Here is a 19,547-nt window from a genome sequence, read left to right as displayed (position 1 = left end):
AAGAGGCTATGTCTTTAGTCATGATGTATTGTTGCACATATGAGGCTTATGAGTCCTAACTAAATTACAACACTTGGACACCAAGTAATAAACTATCCTAAATACAACATGCTACATATAGTTTTAGGTATAGTAGGATTCTACTCTTTACAAAATTTATTTTTAAAGTTAGAAAAGAAAATATTGACGTAATGGGCCTGAAGTAGGTACTTCTCGACAACTGTCCAACTTCGATATTTTGGATTATCATGTTAAAATGGAATTTCGATTTGTTTTTAAGTTGAAAAAAAAAAAGATTTGATGCAATATGCATTACTGAAGTAGGTACTTTGCGATCAACTGTCAAATTTCGACATAATAAATTACATATGAGCATCATATAATTATGGTTGACTAATTCTCTTAGTTTTATCACAAAACTTATTTTCTTCTTCAGTTTCAAATGTTTGACTTGAATCTTGTATCACTGAATTCTCAATAGATTATTCAACAAAGTTGATATGATCTACTTTTAGTTTCCTTTTAATTTCCTACCAAACTCAAAAAAAGAAATAATTTGTATTCCTTTATTCTTACCAAAACAACCCAAACAATATCCTCAACTTTAAATTTATTCCATATCATACAAGGAAACAAAACAATTTGTAAATCCTTTTACTTTTACATTTGCACTCCTTTGACTATTTCTTCACTTAATAATTAAGAAAAGCAATTCTTGTTTTACTTCTTCCTTTCATTTTCTTTTTTTCACCTAACAAAACCAAGGAAATAGTTAAAGAAAAATAATTCGTATTTTAATTCCCTCATTCCTCCACTTCAACCAAACATGTTACCAGAGACGGAGCTAGCCTTCTGCTTACGGGTTCGACCGAACCTAGTAGTTTTTGTGCAGACTCTATATTTATCTTGTGAAATTCATGAAATATGTACAAATTATTATTTTAGAATTTAGTAGCTTAAAAGAACTAGAATCCTAAATCCGTAAGCTTCAAATTCTGATTTTACCTCTGTATGTTACTACTAAAAATAATTCAAGCCATTCGTGTAACTCTTTTTTTCGATTTTTTAAAGAAAGTTTTTAAATATTATATAGGGGGAGGAAAAGTAGAGGGAAAGGGGACGAAAGATACTAAGAATAGAACTCACACATACATAAAGTCTCACAATCACGAGCCTATATAATATGATACTCCCTTCGTCCCAATTTATTTGAAGTATTTCAGATATCGAGAGTCAATTTTAACTCGAATTCGAACATAGAATCTTCAATAGAAGAATTATAGAAGAATTTTACTGGTATTACAAGACTATAAACTTTTGATGGTGTTTTAATATGCATTACTAAAATAAATTAATGCCATTCGTCAATTAAAGGTATAAAGAGGAGCTTTGGAGCAACGATAGAGTTGTATTCATATGACTTATAGGTTACAGACTCAAGTCGTGAAAACAACTACTAATGCTTGTATTAGGGTAGACTGTCTGTATCATACCCATTGAGGTGCAGTCCTTTCTCGGACCCTGTGCACCATGCTACCTTTTTTAGTCTATTAAAATGGGTCGTTTGGTTTAATAAGTTATCCCATAATTAGTGATCTTGGGATTAGTTATCCCATACTCCCATGGGGATAAAAAACACTACAATCCCGAGATAACTGATCTCAGAATTAGTTATATCACGATTTTATCCATACCAAACATAAAATAAATTCATCTCTAATTTAATTCCGAAACTAATTATCGTTTATCCCTAGCCCTTAATGTACAAACATTCCAAGCACACAACTTAGACTCATTCAATCATACCCCAATATATTCCAAAGCATAGGATTCTAGTTAAAAGACAAGGTATCACAATTTTACTGTTTTATAGCACACACACACTCACATGGTGCAATATTATCCATTCTCATCATCACCCCCCCCCCCCCAAAAAAAAAAAACACACCTACCTCTTTGTCAATATCATATACTTTTCCAACTTTAATAACACCTAAAGACTAATAAAGTCTCTCTTTCACATTTCTTCTCCTTTTAGTTAACAAAACCTTTTCTTTTTTTTGTCCGTACTACAGACTTGTTCATCTCCAGGTTTCACTTCTCTTGCTGTTTTTTTCACTCATTATCTTGCTTTATGGAGACCCAAGATCACAAATTTACTACCCCATCAGGTTTATATCTTCTTTTTCTCATTTGGGTTACTGAAATCTTGTTTTTTATTTATTTAAAGTTTTTATTTTTCTTTGTATATAGTTTCTTGATTAGGGTCTTTAAGGGTTTGCTGAAGAATCTACATTTCTCATACTTTGTTGGTAATTTTTGTTTTTTGTGCTAATTGCCTTTCTGAAGTATCAAGTCATGTTCTGGTCAAAATCTTGACTTTTGGTCAACATGAGTATGAGTGTGGTAAAGTTTGTATAGTTTCATATATGTTTAATTTTTCTGTGAATTTTGTTTTTGCTTATGTTTTTTTTAGTTTATTGGGTGTTGGGAAATGGGGTTTTCTTTTGATTTTTGAAGATATGTGTATGTATTAATGTGTGAAATTTTGGTTAGTGATTGATTTTAATGTAGTTATTAAGCATCATTTCCTGTTATTGCTTTATGAATCTTTTTAATTTTCAATGTTTAATTTATGTTTTTCTTGTGTGTGTTGGGACTTGTGAAATGGGGTTTTATTTAATCTTAAAAGCATGTACACAAATAAAATTAGACATGTGTAGTTCATATTCTTCAGGGTATAATTATTTGTAGCATTATTTCTTGTTTTTGCTCTGTTCATCTTTGTCTTGAGCCGAAGGTTTATCGGAAACAAGCTCTCTACTCCCTCGGGTAGGGATAAGGTTGCGTACACACTACCCTCCCCAAACCCCACTTGTGGTATTTTACTAGGTCGTTGTTGTTGTTGTTGCTCTGTTAATCTTTGTGTTTTCATGTATAATTTTTTGTGAAACTGAGGTTTCTTAAATTCAGGGCATGAGAATCAAGCGCCGCATTTGTGTCATAAATGCGGGTGGCCTTTTCCGAATCCACATCCTAGTGCTAGACACAGAAGATCACACAAGAAAGTCTGTGGAAAAATTGAAGGATATAAGCTTAGTGAATCTGAAACAGCAGATAATTCTACCCATTCGGCTGTTTCCGACGACGAGCACCACTCGGATGGGGATCAGCAAACCCCAAGTGAGTAAATCTCGAGCCTTTTGCGCAAATGTAGATTAGTTTCTCTTTTCAGCTGAATTCTTGTGTTTTATGTTGATCATTGTTTTTGGTTTTAGGTCCTATCGTTGGAAAGACAATTGTTAAAGAGATTAGTGGTATTAGTGACAAATCATATAGATCAGAAGATGAAACTTTCTCTGATGCGGTTACTGAGTTTTCTGATAGCGGGATTAGCCCTGGGTTGGAAGAGCGTCCGGAGGGTGTCAAAAATTTGAGTACAAACGTGAAAAGAGTTGATGATGAGTTATTGAAGACCGATTCAACTGGAGGTATTTATGCTAGATCAATGGCTTCTCAAATGTGCTGCATCTAGTTATACTTAGCAATGTATATATAATTATGGTTTGCAAGCTTTTCCTGATTTCATCCTGATTCTGTGTTTGTTGTCAAATGACCTTTCACAGAGTAGGGAAAAGACAATCTCTCATTCAGGGGAAGTTGATTCTTTATTTCTTGTCATTTTTTTTCCTACTTGGGGATTCACGTGGGATTGTGACGAGTAGTGCATGAAACATGTTAGACTTTGAGGATATTCGTCATAAATGATAAAACACGTATGACAGCTCATTCACAACAAACTCACTGTAAACAAGGGCAAAAGAAAGCTCTCCTGAAAACATGGCATGTTGAAAATGTATGTCTTCATAGAAGAACCTTCTAAAATTTTTTTAATCATTTTGATTGGAGAATAAGGTTTTGGGTATAAAATAGATTCTTGATTTAATTCAATAGGAACAACAACAACAACAACAACATACCCAGTAATATCCCATACTGAGGAGGATAGTGCGTACACAGACTTTACCCCTACCTTGTGAGGATAGAGAGGCCGTTTCCGATAGACCTTCGGCTCAGGAATTTAATTCAACAGGAGAAATGATATAATTAGGTGAAGTTAGTTGCATTATAGGACAAAGAGTGGCTTTTACAACGGACTAGATTATGATTGACTTAGTTGTAATGGGAGTCTTGGTGGGTAGAATTATATAGATAGGTCCGTTGATGTCTGCAAATAGTAGAAGCAAAGTTCAAAAAGTTTGCTAGGCGGCCTAGGCAAGGTGATTTAAATTAAATTTATACTGGATATTTTAAATCCTTGTTTTTGTGCTTGTTTCGAAGCTCTATGACGATCAATTAAATTCCCTTTGTCATATTTCTTGAATCTGCTATTTATGCCCGACACAGCTGTGCCTTTGAAGACATTTATGTCGGGTCAATTAAGGTGTGTCCCACAGTTTTTCGGCATAAATTTGTTCTGAATTGTCGTATCGCCATGTGGTGCCCCTTGAGAAGTTGGAATTGCCCAAAATTATGTGATCAGAAAACCATCAACCAGTGTTATCAAAGGCGAAAAGCGCAAAAAAGCTCTAAGGTCCATTGGGGCTTTAAGCGCAAAGAGCAAATAAAGTGTGGGTTTTAATGAAAAAAGGCGCAACTGGAGAAAAAGTAAAAATATGTATATGCATCCAAGACTAATAATTATAAGCATGAATAACAAATACTCCCTCTGTTTCAATTTATGTGAACCCATTTGACTGGGCACAGAGTTTAAGAAAAGAGAGAAGACTTTTGATCTTATGGTGTAAAATGAGGCACACATATTTTGTGTGGCTATAAATCATTCTGTAAAGGTAAATTGTTTCCAAATAAGGAAAGAGGTCATTCTTTTTGGCACGGACTAAAAAGGAAATCGGTTCACATAAATTGAAACGGAGGGAGTATATGGACAAAGAAATTGAAACTTTTTTACGATAAAGTGAAATATCAATTGGTTAATGTCGCCTTTTCAAGATTACACTCATTTTTTTTTTTGATTTGCACCGGGTGTCCGAGTCTCTAAGAGCCCCGACTAATCCCGGGGGTGCACAGGCCCTCGGCAAGGAGTTTCCCGCAAGTGCACCACGGTTAATTCAGGTTTTACCCAGTCCGATGGCCCTCAGAAATTGTTTGCACCCAGTGGGTTTCGAACTTGAGACCTTGAAAGAGAGCAAACCCCAAGACTCAAGTCAATTGCCACCAGGCCAACCCCTAAGGGTTTTTTCAGGATTACACTCATTGGAAGGGAAAGTATGCCTTAGAGCCTTGATGCGACACTAAAGCGCCCACAAAGCGAGGTGAAGCGCTCAACATGTATTGAGCCTCGCTTCAGGGCTTAAGCACGCCTTTGACAACACTGCCACCAACACAGTGAAAGATTCGTTTAAAGCAATTTAGGGAGTACTTAAAACCAACATGTGTTCACCGGACTTTTTTCCCTTTATAAGCAATTCTATTAGACTTCTCGGTGAAATTGGAAGAAACGATGATCAAGAATGGAATAATGCTAAAATGAAGATACCCTAGCCATTCCGTTGTTCTTTTCTTTTTCTTTCATGCAATGAGTTTGTCCTTTCCCGCGGTTGGGTGGGCGGTGGGGGTTGGTAGTTTATCTGAACTGCAGAACATCCTTGAACTTGCTTTTTCTAATGAATGGTAATATGATGTTATGAACTCAACATTGTGAACCAGTCCTACATTGCAATATTATATGGAAGTTAGAGGAGCTTCTTCTTTGCAAGCATCAGAGAAGAGCATCCTTTAATTATTTAATTTTTTTTTCCGAGAAAATTATGTCCTTGTAATCTGCTGGCCTCCAGTTCAATTTTATGTCAATACGGCAAGCCCGGTGCACTAAGCCCCCCTATGCGCAGGGTCCGGGGAAGGGACGGACCACAAGGATCTATTGTATGCAGCCTTACCCTGCATTTATGCAAGAGGCCGTCTCCACGGTTCAAACCTTATATATATATATATATATATATATATATATATATATATATATATATATATATATATAGAGAGAGAGAGAGAGAGAGAGAGAGAGAGAGGATATTTGATTTTTGTCATTCTGCTATTTAGGTTTAGTAATCTGCCTTCACATTTGAAAGCTGCATTTTGTTCGTTAATTACGTGTAATGTGGTTTTTGCCAATTTGGGGTGCACTTTCATGGTTGTAGGTATTTCAGGATCCTCAAATGATGCCCGACATGCGACTGAAGTGAATAATCTCGAATCATTTGAAAGTGCAATCAATCAGCCAGAAGTAGCTGAATCTTTCGGTACAAAGATTGACTGCGACCCTATTAAGTCAGAGATACCAGTGGATGCTTCTCTGCAGGAGAATAATACAACTGAATCTATTGAAGCCAAACAGGTGCAGATGTCTTCTGGGCAGCCAAGTGATTTGAAGGAGATGGAAGATAATAATACCGGTGAAGGTTTAGTTGATGCTGTTGGTGTTGCTGTTGAAGTCTCTCAATCAGCAGTATCTGATACAGATGGAAAGACGTCAAATAATGCAAGTTATGAGTCAACGCCACAGGAGGCAGAGGGGAAAAATTCAGACCCTTTAAACTTGCCGTCTGATTCACTTGAGGCAGATGAGCAAGCCACAGATAGTGTTCCGATTGAAGCCAAACTACAGCATGAAGAGAATGAAAATCCTGATCCCGTGGACTTGAAACTGGACTTGCCTGAAGCTGGTGTTAAAGCTATGGCTGATGAGAACATTGATAAGGAGTGTGAGCAACTCGATAAGGTGGAGGAGGACAAACAGAGAATCTCCGTTGAACTTTCACCTCTTGTACAGGCGCCTAATGTCCCTATGTTAGAATTGGAAGCTGATTCTTTCAAGGAAATAGATGGTGGTAGTCAAACAGAGTTTTCCGACTCATCCAAAACTGAGGAAGTGAGGGAAGACGTGCATGTGGTGTCTCTGGCAAAAGATTTACCTGCATCCGACAACCCTGAACTCTTGCTTAAAGACTTCAAAGACTATAGTAAGTTCAAATCTAGTTTGCTGTTGGATCTTGGCTCTTCTGAAGTACTCTGCTCTTCTGAACCTGAGCTTGTTTCCACCGATGGTGACTCTTTAAAGAATTCTCTTCCTTCAGGTTCCCCAACTGACCACTCAGATATGAACAACATTACTTCATCTGTTAAGGAAGAAGCCAAGCAAACAACAAAAGTTGATGATCCTGTAATCGAAAGAACCGAAACAATTTTTAGCATGGAAGAAGAGAACAAGGATGGACATCCAGAAAATGAGCTTCTTGCAAACAAGGAAACAACTGTTGTAGACACTTCTTGTTTATCTGAAGCTAATCAAACTACGGTCACTCTTGGAGGAAGTGACCATGACGAACATGAAAAGGCTAGAACTGAACAGCCAATTGTAGCTGGGGGTGAAACTGCGAAAGAAAGAACTGAGGAAAAGCTAGAAGGAGTTTTTGAAGGTGATAAAACTATCTGCTCAGTTGGAAGGCATAATGACCCTGCTATAGTTACAGACACGACTGTGCATGAAAGCAGAGATGAAATTTTTCATGAAGCCTCCGAAGACAGCAAAGATAGCAACAATGCCAAAGTGTTGGAGCCTGCCAGTGCAACTGAATTGGATACCAAAATAATCGGTGATTGTGATGTGAAAGAGCCAGCTGGTTTGCTTGTCGATACTGATTTGAACAGTCGCGTCGTTGATAACTCCCATGCAGGAGATGGCTTGAAGAATGCCACTGGGGTCATTTCATCAGCGTCACTGAATGAGGGTAATGACAAGCTCATTAAACAGAATGACACGGTTTCTGCAGTGGATATATCAACGAATTCGAGCAGCAGAGCCGATAGCCTAGATGCCAACTGGGGTTCTATTTCGGGTATAATCACTTCTGTTTTCTTTGTATAGATATATAGATTCATTAAACCAGCTTATTGGAAGTCAATTTTTTGTTGCTTTTTGTTATTGAAGATGTATTTTCCTCCAATATAATACATTCTGCTATTTGTGATGAAACAGTGCTTTCCACCCAGTCGGAGTCGACAGCTGTTCCTGATGCTGATGCAACTGATATTCGCGAGAAGTTGGAGCGGGACTTGCAGAAACCAACTTCTGGAGCTGAGGAGCGGCATCCTAATAAGTCAGATGTTTACGAGCCCCCGTCTTTCATGACATTGGTTGAATCTGGAGAAAATGCCGACAAGAAAGGTTCTGTTCCCGAGATTGAAGCACAGCTTATCGCTCAACAGCCGAAAACAGAAGCTCTGAAAGCAGGGTGGTTCCCTTCTATAACTAATGTGGTGAATGAATCTCAAGGGAGAAAGAAGAATGAGGAGATAATAGCAAAAGTAACAAACTGGAGCACAGGGAAGCAACACACTCCATTGAAAAATCTACTTGGTGAAGCCAAATCTCCAAACACAAAACAAGTGCCTTCTGTTAACCAGAAAGATGAAACTGCTGCCACTAAGAAGAATGGGGCTACAACCGTAACGACGGTGAACTCTATTCTGAGCTCAGAGGGACCAACTGAGAAGGCTGCCGCGAGTAAGGAGGCGGAGAAAGAATGGAATTCTCCCGCGAGGTATCCAGTTGACATTAAGAAGGAAAAGAGGAAGACGAAACCGTATTGGGTACCATTTGTTTGCTGCTCTTCAGTACATCAAGACGCATAGTTTTCATCGTTCTTTTTCTTGAACTCATCATGTATTGTACGTAAATTCGGCTATGCACTTCTCTCTTATTATGTGCTGTGAACTCCTCTGACATTATTGATTCAACTGCAGGAGTTTGTGTAGCTTCTCAGTCATATCTTTGCTTCTACAATGTATATTTGGATGTTAAGATGCATTGATTTCTCCGGCATGCAGTTTAAATCTTTTGCTTCATATGATATACCGTAGCATTTTGTATTATTATGGCAGGAAAACATACACTTTTTTTCATTTTCTTTACCGACGACGCCGAGAGTCTATCGGAAACAGTCTCTACTTTACCTTTTCAAGGTAGTGATAAGGTCTGTATATACACTATTCTCTTAGACTCCACTTGTTTTTACAATGTATATTTGGATGTTAAGATGCATAGGTTTCTCCTGCATGCAGTTTAATCTTTTGCTTCATATGATATACCGTAGCATTCCGTATGCTGTATTTTTTATCCATTTTCTTTACAGACAAAGCCGAGGGTCTATCAGAAGGGATAAGGTCTGCGTATACACTATCTTCCCATACTCCACTTATGGGATTACGTTGTTGTTGTTGGTAAATCTTATTAAAGGTAATGAACTAAAAGGGGAAGCACGTGCGAGAGTAGACGTAGATGTGATAGTAACAAACAAGATATAAGTAACATAGATGTGATAGTAACAAACAAGATAGGAAAGCACGTAGGAGCAAGGCTCGCGGGCTGCATCCACATGCCGAGGCTAGCTCCTCATTGCCCATAAAAAAATACACCATTTACAGATGAAAATTAAAGGTGTTTATTTTATTTTTACCCTTATTTAAGAACCTTAAACATAAAGAAAGTGCTAAAACTCATATATAACTAGGTCTACAGATAATTTTTAGGGACAAGGCAAAGGGCATTTTTCTTGTGCATAGTAACTCCAGGCAAAACATCAGTGTCAATGTCTTCTTTCTTCATATCACAAGGCAACTCCCAATCAAATGCATAGACAAGGTTTGAAAGTATAAGCTCCAAAGTTGCAACACCAAGAGCAATACCTGCGAAGCAAATTCAAGATTTAAACTTCATAAAATTTAAGATTCTGAACTCGTTAAAATATGGATTAAAAATGTAATAATTAATTATACAACCGTCACTGAATACCTGGGCAACCTCTCCTGCCTGCTCCAAATGGAATAAACTCAAAATCTTGGCCCTTGTAATCAATATTGCTATTCAAGAATCTCTCGGGAATAAACTCTTCTGGATTTTCCCAGTATTCAGGATCCCTCGCGATAGCCCAATAATTAACGTAAACAATAGTCTTTGGTGGAATTTTATACCCTTCTAGTATGGAATTTTGAATTGTTTCTCTTGCCACAAGGGTTGGAGCTGGAGGATACAATCTAAATGTCTCCTTTATCACTGCTTTAAGATAGTGAAAATTTTGTATATCATCTTCATTTACCATTCCTTTCTTTCCAACTGATTTTCTAATTTCTTCTTGGACTTTCTTCATGGCTTTCGGGTTCATTATCAAGGCTGTCATTGTCCAAACTAATGATATCGCGACAGTGTCTGTTCCAGCAACAAATATATTCTACAAAATAAAGAAAAAAATTAGTTTAATTTAGGTAAACTGGCATTTTACACCATCATGTTAAATTAATCTGCAACATAATAAAAGGTAATAAAAAAAATAATCAATTAAATAGTAGATTAATGACGTAAAAATTCTTTATAATGCCAGTGTATATATTTATACAGAAATGATTACTTACCATGAGAATTGCCTTTATATTGTCCAAAGTGATGTTGATTGGAGTTGAAGCCTCTTTCTTTAATTGGAGCAAAAGATCAAGAATATCTCCTTCCATTGATTTTGGCCTATTGGGATTGAGATGCTGCTCAATAAGTCCTTCATAAAACTCATCCAAATCTTTGAAATTCTTCTCAAGTCTATTTATTTTTCCAGAAATTTTATCAAACCAAAATAAAAAAGGAAAATAATCAGATATTAAAAACCCTGCCAACAATGCTTGTGTCTCTGTTAAAAGTTCATCAAATTTCCTCCTTTCTTGTGCTTCTTCATCATACCTAATACCAAAAGCAACTCTACAAATAATTGTACTAGTTATTGAAACCAAAATACTACTCAAGTTGGTAATTTGTGAATTTTTAGCTTGTTGTGATATTTTTTTGATCATTCTTGAAACTTCATTTTCGCGAATCGGACTAAAAGATTGAACTTTTTTGAGACTAAATAAATGAACAATACATATCTTTCTCATTTCTCTCCAATAATCACTATAAGGTGCAAGTGCAATATCATGACTATTATAAGATAATTTTTGTTGGCATAAAATAGAAGGTCTACTACAAAATGCTAAGTCTTGTGTTTTTGTTACCTCTTTTGCTAATTTTGCTGAAGAAACAACTACCACATTAGTAGAAGCAAGTTTTAATGAGAAGATTTTTCCATATTTTTTGGAAAGTTTCCAAAAATAGATATGAGGGGTTATACTATCATATTGATGCAAATTTCCAATGTATGGTAAACCTAAAGGACCTGGTGGTAGAATACTATTTCTACCTATTTTAGCTTTGAGAAGACGAAAAAAGAGAATGATAGCAAGAGATACTAAGAGTAGAAAGGGTATCATTTTGTTGTGTCACTTCCAAATACTAACTTCAACTGTCTTCTATAAATAAATCTTATATTAAAACGCAGGGATATATATACACACCTTGAAGCTAATGATTAGATATGCAATGACCTCACACAGTCAAATAAGGTTTTTTTTTTCACTTTTAGCCCGCGTTAGAAATTATTTATATTTGATCGCCGAAAAAATGTATAAAATTTGTATAATTTTTGTATAAAACATACAGAATGAATGAATGAATGTGTGTGTGTGTGTCTATATATATATATATATATATATATATATATATATATATATATTTTTCGGTTATTATTTTGAAAGCGGCTATACAATGTCATTTTCTTGTCAAATAAACACATCATGTATTTTATGTAGTAAATTCAATATTTTCGGAATGGATAAATATGAATTCCGTAACTCAAGTAAAATTAAACAAGCTTTGTAATATATTACTATATTATATAGGGAAAATGGTGTTAGAATGGGAGGTTTAAGTGATTAATTAGCCTAAGCAATCAAAGTAGATAAGCCTTCAAGTGGTATTCAAGTTCTTTTTTTTTTTTTTTTTTTTTTTTTTTTGCAACTTTAGCCGTGGCTTATAAAGGTTAATCTATGGAGGGCCATCATGAAATAGTCATTTTTTTAGCTTAGTCCAAAACAATATATAAATGTATATGGTGGATGGTTCAAGAGAGTTACTTAACTTAGGGAATAAAATAGTGAAACTTCAAAAGAACATTCACACTTTGATTCGTGAGCAACTTCACAAGAATATTATAAAAGGAAGAAATGATATCTGTCCGTACACTTTTCGAAAATAACGGAAATATAGTCCAGTATCTCAAAGATGATTATGAGTTACGATCTGGAGATCTCTGCAGAAACAGATACGGAAACCTAATGATCATGTTAGATATCTATTCCTTCATTGGTGAAATAGTATCTTTTAAAAAAAATTATATTTATTGTGAATGAACAAGATATTAAAGATTGTCGATATGTAAATGTGTGATGTATATGGTGAATGGTTCAAGAGAGTTACTTAACTTAGAGAATAGAATAACTAGACTTCAAAAGAACATTCGGACTTTGATTCGTGAACAACTTCACGAGAATATTATAAAAGGAGGAAATGACGTCTGCCCATACAATTTTTGGAAATAACGGAAATATAGTGTCGTGAAGATGATAATGACTTACTATCTGGAGATCTCAGCAGAAAAAAATAAGGAAGCCTCTCATGTCATGTGAGATATCTATTCCTTGATTGGTAAAATAGTATATTTTCCTCAAAAAACATATTTATTGCGAATGAACAAGATACTAAAAATTATATGTAAAATCAGAATTATTAATACTCTTCCCCTAACCTTAACCAGTAAGGAACCAATCACCTGCGTAATCACGAGAACATTATGGGGGGGGGATGACGTCTGTCCGTACACTTTCGAAAAATAACAGAAATATAGTTCAATATCGCGAAGATGATAATGACTTACGATATGGAGATCTCTTCCGAAACTGATATGAAAACCTATGATCATGTTAGATACCTATTTTTTGATTGTGAAATAGTATCTTTTCCTAAAAAAAAATACATTTATTGCGAATGAACAAGATATTAAAAATTATTGATAAGTAAAATCAGAATTATTAATACGACTAATAATTTTCTCTTTGCTCCTCCCTACTCTTCCCCACCCTTAACCTGTAAGGAAGGAACCAATTACCTGCGTAATCACGAGAACATTATGAATGGTGAAAATGACGTCTGACCGTACACTTTCTGAAAATAACGGAAATATAATCTAGTGTCGCGAAGATGATAATGACTTACGATCTGGAGATCTCAGCGAAAACGAATACGGGAACCTCTCATGTCAGATATCTATTCCGTGATTGGTAAAATAATTTTTTTTTCTTAAAAAACATATTTATTGAGAATGAACGAGATACTAAAAATATCAATATGTAAAATCAAAATTATTAATACGACCCATAAGTTTCTCTTTTATCCTCCCTACTCTTCGCCCGCCCTTAACCTTTAAGGAACCATTTCCCCCCTTCTTTTTCTATAGTCGGTTTCAAGAAGAGACAATGTTATACAAAGATCAGATTCTGTTAGAGTTTTCGCAAGTATGATGCATGACTGCACATCATGTAGCTTTAGGCGTCTCTGAAAAGCCAACTTCTCTCTCTATTTCGGCACCTAATTTGTCTGAATTAGTGATATGTTTGGTATGACGAAAAATATCTTTCAGTTTAAGAAGTTGATTTTCGAATATAAGTCATTTTCTAGTATTTTGCTGCGCGAAATTTTCAAGAAAAATAATTTCCACCAAAATTTAGGGAAAATAATAGTCTCTTATTTAATTTCTTAACTACTTAACTTCATATTAATTATTGTTTAAACACACTTAAACATTATGGTCAATCTTTAATACTCAATATTTTGATCAAAATACACTATCCAAGTTTCTAATATTATTATCAATTCTTAAAAATATTTTGTATGTATCCATGTGTTTGATGAAAGAATTGAAAGTTTAGACACTCATCAATTGTGTGCTACCTCCATTCTATATTTAGGTTAATTAGATGAGTCTGAATTGATTGCACTAACTTTCCATTGTAGGAACACTTTTGCAAACGTCCTCGAACTTGGATTGATCATCTATATATAGAATATATGTCATCGTATGCTGCTGCATGCATAATAAAGCCAAAACATTTGAACAAAAATCTTTCTTCAACTTAAAAGATAATAATTCAGATATATTTGAAGTATATATTTTGATCATAATTTTTTTTAACGGAAAAATAATCCGTGAGAATTTTGCGCGCGCTCAGGGCAAGGTATATATGCTTCCGGATATAGAAGAAAAGGATCTATGCGCGACCCTAGGGCAAGGTATATATGCTTCCGGATATAGAACACATAGGATCTATGCGCGAGCCCAGGAATGGGCTCAGAACGGTCGTATGGTGTTCTGACACCATGAAGTTTCTGAAAACTTTAGGCATGCGCGCAAATAAGGCTAGGCCTTGAAAGCATGCATGGCTACTGTCCTAATACGTGATTTGGCTCATTTTTCTCATCTTTCAAGCCAAGGGCATGACTCCAAAAGTTCCTTTTGGCCACTCCAAAATTGAAGTCAATTTTACCCCATTAACATTGGTATTAATATGGGACTGTGTTGGAAATAATAGATTCTTCTCCAAAATCTTCAAGATTTGTCAAGAACTCTAGAGATTTTCAAGATTTGATTCTATTAAAGTAATTTAACCTACTCTATTATATATATTCATGAATGTTTATAACATTTATGGTGCTATAAAATTGAGTTATGGTTGAGGGCTGAACTAGATAAGCCCTAGTCCTTTTTTTGGTCGAAAAGATGTAGTTATATTATAGATAATCAAACACTTACAGGAGACTGTTGAGAAGATGCATAAGAGGCATCAGATGTACAAAAGTAGAGTTTGCTACCAAGGCCTCCGTATGGAAACCATTGCTAGATAAAACACTACTATTAATGCTAGGTACAATATAGGTAAAACACTACTATTAATACTAGGTACAATACTAGGTAAAACACTACTATTACACAAGGTATTTGAAATAGAGAGTGATTGTGTTGAGGCGCTGGAGTTAGTTGTAATTAGCCTTCCTTGTAATGTGCCGTTTTGATCTTGTTGGTAAGAAGGCTTGGCAAAAGGTGGTGGTCTTCCAAAAAGTATACAACTCTCCTGTGCATGCATGACTCCATATTTAACTAAACTATCTGTAACACAATTTTGCTCTCGGTAGATGTATTGTAGAGGAGGGCTATCCAGCTGTAGGAGTAATAATCTGCAATCATTAATAAGATTAATGTATTGCATTGTAGTTGAGTTAAACATACTGATTATTGCATGTGCATCTGTCTCAATGATGATTGGGTTGAGATGCTGTTGGATAACAATTTTCAGCCCCATGAGCCTTGTTTTGATTTTCCTGCAAAGCCTATAATCCAGTCGCCTTGATGATTTCGAAAGATACCACTGATACCATTTTTTTCCTGATTGGATGAGCAAGACCCATCAATGTTTAGTTTATAAGTATTATGGTTTGGGGATGCCATTTTATGTATAAAGGTGTTAGAGAATGATGTTTTAATCTTGGATTTGTTAGAAAATAATTTTCCGCTGCCATTTTTAAGAGGAAGGGTATATTTAAAGTGATTCTTTGATGGTCTAAAGAGTTCTTATTTCTTATAATCCAAAGCTGCCATAGTGCAAAAGGTATGAGAGTTGTATAGGGAATTTTATGAGGGTTTGATAATAAGGGTGTATGTATAAGTTGGTGTAACCAATATATATTATCATTTTGGGATGTAGAAGGATTGGGAATTGGAGATGAGACTTTAAGGATAGTCCAAAGTTGAATTGCATTAGAACATTCTAGAAAGAGATGGATTTTTGTTTCAGGAGCCATATGACAATGTGGACATATAGATGAATTGAGGATACCTAATCTTGCGAGATACACAGCCGTTGGGAGTCTGTCGTGACAAAGTAACCATAGGAAAAAGGATATTTTTGGTGGAATATGAAGTTTTCAAATTCACCTATAGGAGTATTATTGATTTGTCGTATGTGGATTGATGGTACTTGTTATAGAATTGTAAATTGATTTGACAGAGAATATACCATTTGTTGTAAGGGCCCAATATATTTGATCAGATGTTATTGGAGAAATAGGCATATAAATATCAGTGATTGTGGCTTGCAAATGAGTTCGTAGTGTGAATGGTAATGTGTCTAAATGCCATTTATGATTGTAATAGCAATTTGAAACAAGTTCTTTTTCCTCATATTGAGGAAGAGGTCCATGTATACAGTTACGAATTATGTAATTTTGTTTGATCCAAGGATCATTCCAAAATTTGATATGTTGACCCATAGTAAGATTCCATTTATACCTTAAACAACAGTAAGACCACCCTCTCATGATATTACGCCAAGTGGAAGAAACTTGTGTTTTTATCAATTGTGGTGGTCGTAGATAATTATGGAGGAGCACTTGTGCCCACAATTGATGTGGATTTTAAAACAACCGCGATGCAAAACTTGCATGTAAGGCTTGATTTTTAGTAGTTAGGTTTTGTATCCTTAACCCCCCTTGATCTAAAGGTTGTGTGATAGTAGATCACTTAATTAGATGTAGTTTTTTCTTCTGTTGAGTTGTTCCCAGAGAAAGTTGCGTTGATAGCGATTGAGGTAGGCTAATATTGTCACAACCCAAAATTCACTAAGGGTCGTGATTGCGCCGGACACTGCTGTCAGGCAAGCCAACCAAAATTCTTAATTAAATTCTCATTTAAACAATTGTGAAAAACTCTGATTTTTCTTTAATTTTTACTAGTAAAAGATACTCAGTTCAAATTAAATATAAATGTTAAGAAGTTAATACAAGATATCCCATAATTATTCCAGAACCCAGTGTCACAAGTGCATGAGCATTTACTAGGAATGAAATAAGATACAGTAATTGTCCGGAATACAAGTGGACAAAAATGAAAATACAGTACAATACTCTGAAGGAGACTCTGCTGGCTACAGTCGTCTCGATAAATGCAACTCACCTGAGTCTCCATATCAACCATGCCGCTATGCCACCAGCCACACATAAACCTGTGCAACAACAATGCACATCAAGTGTAGTATGAGTACGAAAATAACGTGTACCCAATGAGTATCCCGTCTAATCTCGAAGAAGTAGAGACGAGAGGTCAACTTCGACATTTACTAGTGGTCCAATAGTAATATATTATTAATGCGAGTAATCATGGATTTATTAAGAACAACAGTAAATTCGAATAAGTCACGAAACATGTAAGAGTTCCCTTTTATTAAAAGTCTCCGAATTCATAATCCATTAATTAACAATTATCTCAAGTCGGGGAGAGCAAATATCAATAACTCTCAAGGCAAGCAATACATGCATGTGCAAATTATGCCGAGGATGTACGACCCGATCCAACAATATTTAAACTGTGCACTGCCAAAGGGTCGAATGGCGCGAACCATATATGCATCTATTTAATCTGCCGAGGTGTTCGGCCCATCCCAAAATTAAACACATACCGACAGTCAGTCAAGAAGTCAACAGGGAACAATTATCCCAAGAAATGCCAAATCTCTTTTAACAATTTTATAAAATAAAGTTTAATCCTTTTAGAAATCCATTTACCATTTCGATGGGATTTAAGCAATTCAACTGCTAACAAGATTACAGATATTCCAAATATAGCATATTTTTGGGTCCTAGATTACCCGGACTTACACATAATAGTAGCTACGCACGGACTCTCGTCACCTCGTGCGTACGTAGCCCCCACAAATAGGAGCACATAACCAATTATATCACCTATGGAGATAATTCCCTCTTACAAGGTTAGAAAGGAGACTCACCTCGCTCCGAAGCCTATATTACGATTCAAGAACGCACTCAAACCTTCAATTCGGAGCCGAACGATCCAAAACTATTCAAATAGGGAAAGAACGAGTCAATACATGCCCAAAAGTTCATATTCTAATTATTAAACCAATTTTCCAATCCTAAATGCAAGGTTCCTAAAATTTATCCCCGAGTCCACGTACCCGAATTCCGGAAAATTTTGAAGAAAATTATTAACCATAACCTAAGGATTAAGAATATATGATTTTTACTCCATTCCCTACCAAATTTCGTGGTTAAATCTTGTTTTTACCAAATTCTAGGTTTTAGAAAAATCCTTGATTTTCCCTAATTTTCACATGTTAGTCTACCCATAATCCATGTATTTAACTTATGATGTGTAGAAATACTCACTTCTTTGATGATGATGGAACCCCTCCTCAAATGCCCTCAAAAATCGCCTAAGACCAAGTGGGAAATGGGCTAAGTTTTGGAATAAAAAACCATTACACCAGACACAGAAGTTGCATTTATGACTCCCCGCTCGCAATTGCGATGGTCGCATTTGTGACAAAGGCATCACAAATGCGAAGCCCAGCTTTCCCTGTCATGGTCGCATTTACAACAAAATTCTTCGCAAATGCGAAGAGGACATCATCGCAAAAGTGATGCCCCCCTCGCAAAGGCGATCTCCCCTCAGCAGCCCCCAGGTTCACAAATGCGCTCCCTCTCGCAAATGCGATGGCACATTTTTGACCCAAACACCGCAAATGCGGTCATACCAGTACCAGCAGCATCAAACCTTCTCCAAATTCAATTTTTGATCCGTTAACTATCCGGAATCCACCCGAGGCTCCCAGGACCCCAACCAATCATACCAACCAGTCCCAAAATAAATTACGGACTTGCTCGAGGCCTCAAATCATATCGAACAACGCTAAAACCATGAATCACACTCCAATTCAAGCTTAATGAACTCTAAGATTTTAAACTTCTACTTTCAGTGTTTAAACCTGCCAAATTACGTCCGATTAACCTCAATTTTTTCACGCAAGTCATATTTGCCATTACGGACCTACTCCAATTTCCAGAATCGAAATCCGACCTTGATATCAAAAAGTCAACTCTCGGTCAAACTTCTCAAAAACCTTCAAATTTCTATCTTTAGCCAAATGACTCCAAATTGACCTATGGACCTCCGAATTCACTTCCGGTCGCGCTCCCAATACCAGAATCATCATACGGAGATATTCCCAGACTCGGAATCCCAAACGGACATCGATAACACTAAAATGTACTTCAACCCAAACTTATGAAATTTCTTCCAAAATGCTAACTTCCATAATAGGCGCCAAAATGTTCCCGAGTCTTCCAAAATCCGGTCCGGACATACGCCCAAGTCTGAAATCATTATACGAACCTGTTGGAACCTTCGAATCCCAATTCCGAGGTCGTTTACTCAAAAATCCAATCTTAGTTAATTCTTTCAACTTAAAGATTTCGAAATGAGAATTCCCTTTCCAAATTAACTCCGAATTCCCTGGAATTCAATTCTGACCATGCGTATAAGTCACAATACCTGAAGTGAAGCTGCTCATAGCCTCAAACTGCTGAATGATGCGCTAGAGCTCAAAATGATCGGTCGGGTCATTACAGATATATAATTAGGAATTTTATTGTATTGCATAAGGTGATTAGGAAGGTGGTTTAAAGTTGAAAGAATTAATGTTAG

General features: G+C 36.0%; 2 protein-coding genes across 4 annotated transcripts; one reads left to right on the top strand and one right to left on the bottom strand.

Moving 5' to 3' along the window:
* The first annotated feature begins 1,989 nt into the window (after positions 1 to 1,989).
* Positions 1,990 to 8,925, top strand: LOC104220583 (uncharacterized). Of its 3 annotated transcripts, XM_009771479.2 has the most exons (6): positions 1,990 to 2,171; positions 2,974 to 3,183; positions 3,279 to 3,491; positions 6,219 to 7,040; positions 7,155 to 7,916; positions 8,057 to 8,925. In XM_009771479.2, exons 1-6 carry the CDS (start codon positions 2,135 to 2,137, stop codon positions 8,710 to 8,712), a joined length of 2,700 nt encoding a protein of 899 aa, XP_009769781.1. In that variant the 5' UTR covers positions 1,990 to 2,134; the 3' UTR covers positions 8,713 to 8,925. The 3 variants fall into 3 exon arrangements, with proteins under 3 accessions (XP_009769781.1, XP_009769780.1, XP_009769779.1); XM_009771478.2 differs by having other exon boundaries at positions 6,228 to 7,916; XM_009771477.2 differs by having other exon boundaries at positions 6,219 to 7,916.
* A 442-nt stretch (positions 8,926 to 9,367) lies between these two features.
* Positions 9,368 to 11,384, bottom strand: LOC104220582 (6,7,8-trihydroxycoumarin synthase-like). Its single transcript, XM_009771475.2, has 3 exons — positions 10,489 to 11,384; positions 9,872 to 10,307; positions 9,368 to 9,765 (listed from the first exon to the last, which is right to left on the bottom strand). The coding sequence occupies exons 1-3, from the start codon at positions 11,368 to 11,370 to the stop codon at positions 9,593 to 9,595; spliced, it is 1,491 nt and encodes a 496-aa protein (XP_009769777.1). The 5' UTR covers positions 11,371 to 11,384; the 3' UTR covers positions 9,368 to 9,592.
* Positions 11,385 to 19,547: the final 8,163 nt, after the last annotated feature.

The sequence above is a fragment of the Nicotiana sylvestris genome, chromosome 1 (assembly GCF_000393655.2).
Source record: "Nicotiana sylvestris chromosome 1, ASM39365v2, whole genome shotgun sequence".
NCBI lineage: Eukaryota > Viridiplantae > Streptophyta > Magnoliopsida > Solanales > Solanaceae > Nicotiana > Nicotiana sylvestris.
The sequence above is the reverse complement of the archived record's forward strand: the minus strand, read 5'-3'. Positions and strand labels throughout refer to the sequence as shown.

Excerpts from the sequence above, each read along its gene's own strand:
- LOC104220582 (XM_009771475.2), bottom strand. The coding sequence starts at position 11,370 with ATGATACCCTTTCTACTCTTAGTATCTCTTGCTATCATTCTCTTTTTT. Across the intron at positions 10,308-10,488 it reads ATATAAAGGCAATTCTCATG|AATATATTTGTTGCTGGAAC; the intron begins GTAAGTAATCAT and ends TTTATTTTGTAG. Across the intron at positions 9,766-9,871 it reads AGGCAGGAGAGGTTGCCCAG|GTATTGCTCTTGGTGTTGCA; the intron begins GTATTCAGTGAC and ends TTTGCTTCGCAG.
- LOC104220583 (XM_009771477.2), top strand. The coding sequence starts at position 2,135 with ATGGAGACCCAAGATCACAAATTTACTACCCCATCAG. Across the intron at positions 2,172-2,973 it reads CAAATTTACTACCCCATCAG|GGCATGAGAATCAAGCGCCG; the intron begins GTTTATATCTTC and ends TCTTAAATTCAG. Across the intron at positions 3,184-3,278 it reads TGGGGATCAGCAAACCCCAA|GTCCTATCGTTGGAAAGACA; the intron begins GTGAGTAAATCT and ends TTTTGGTTTTAG.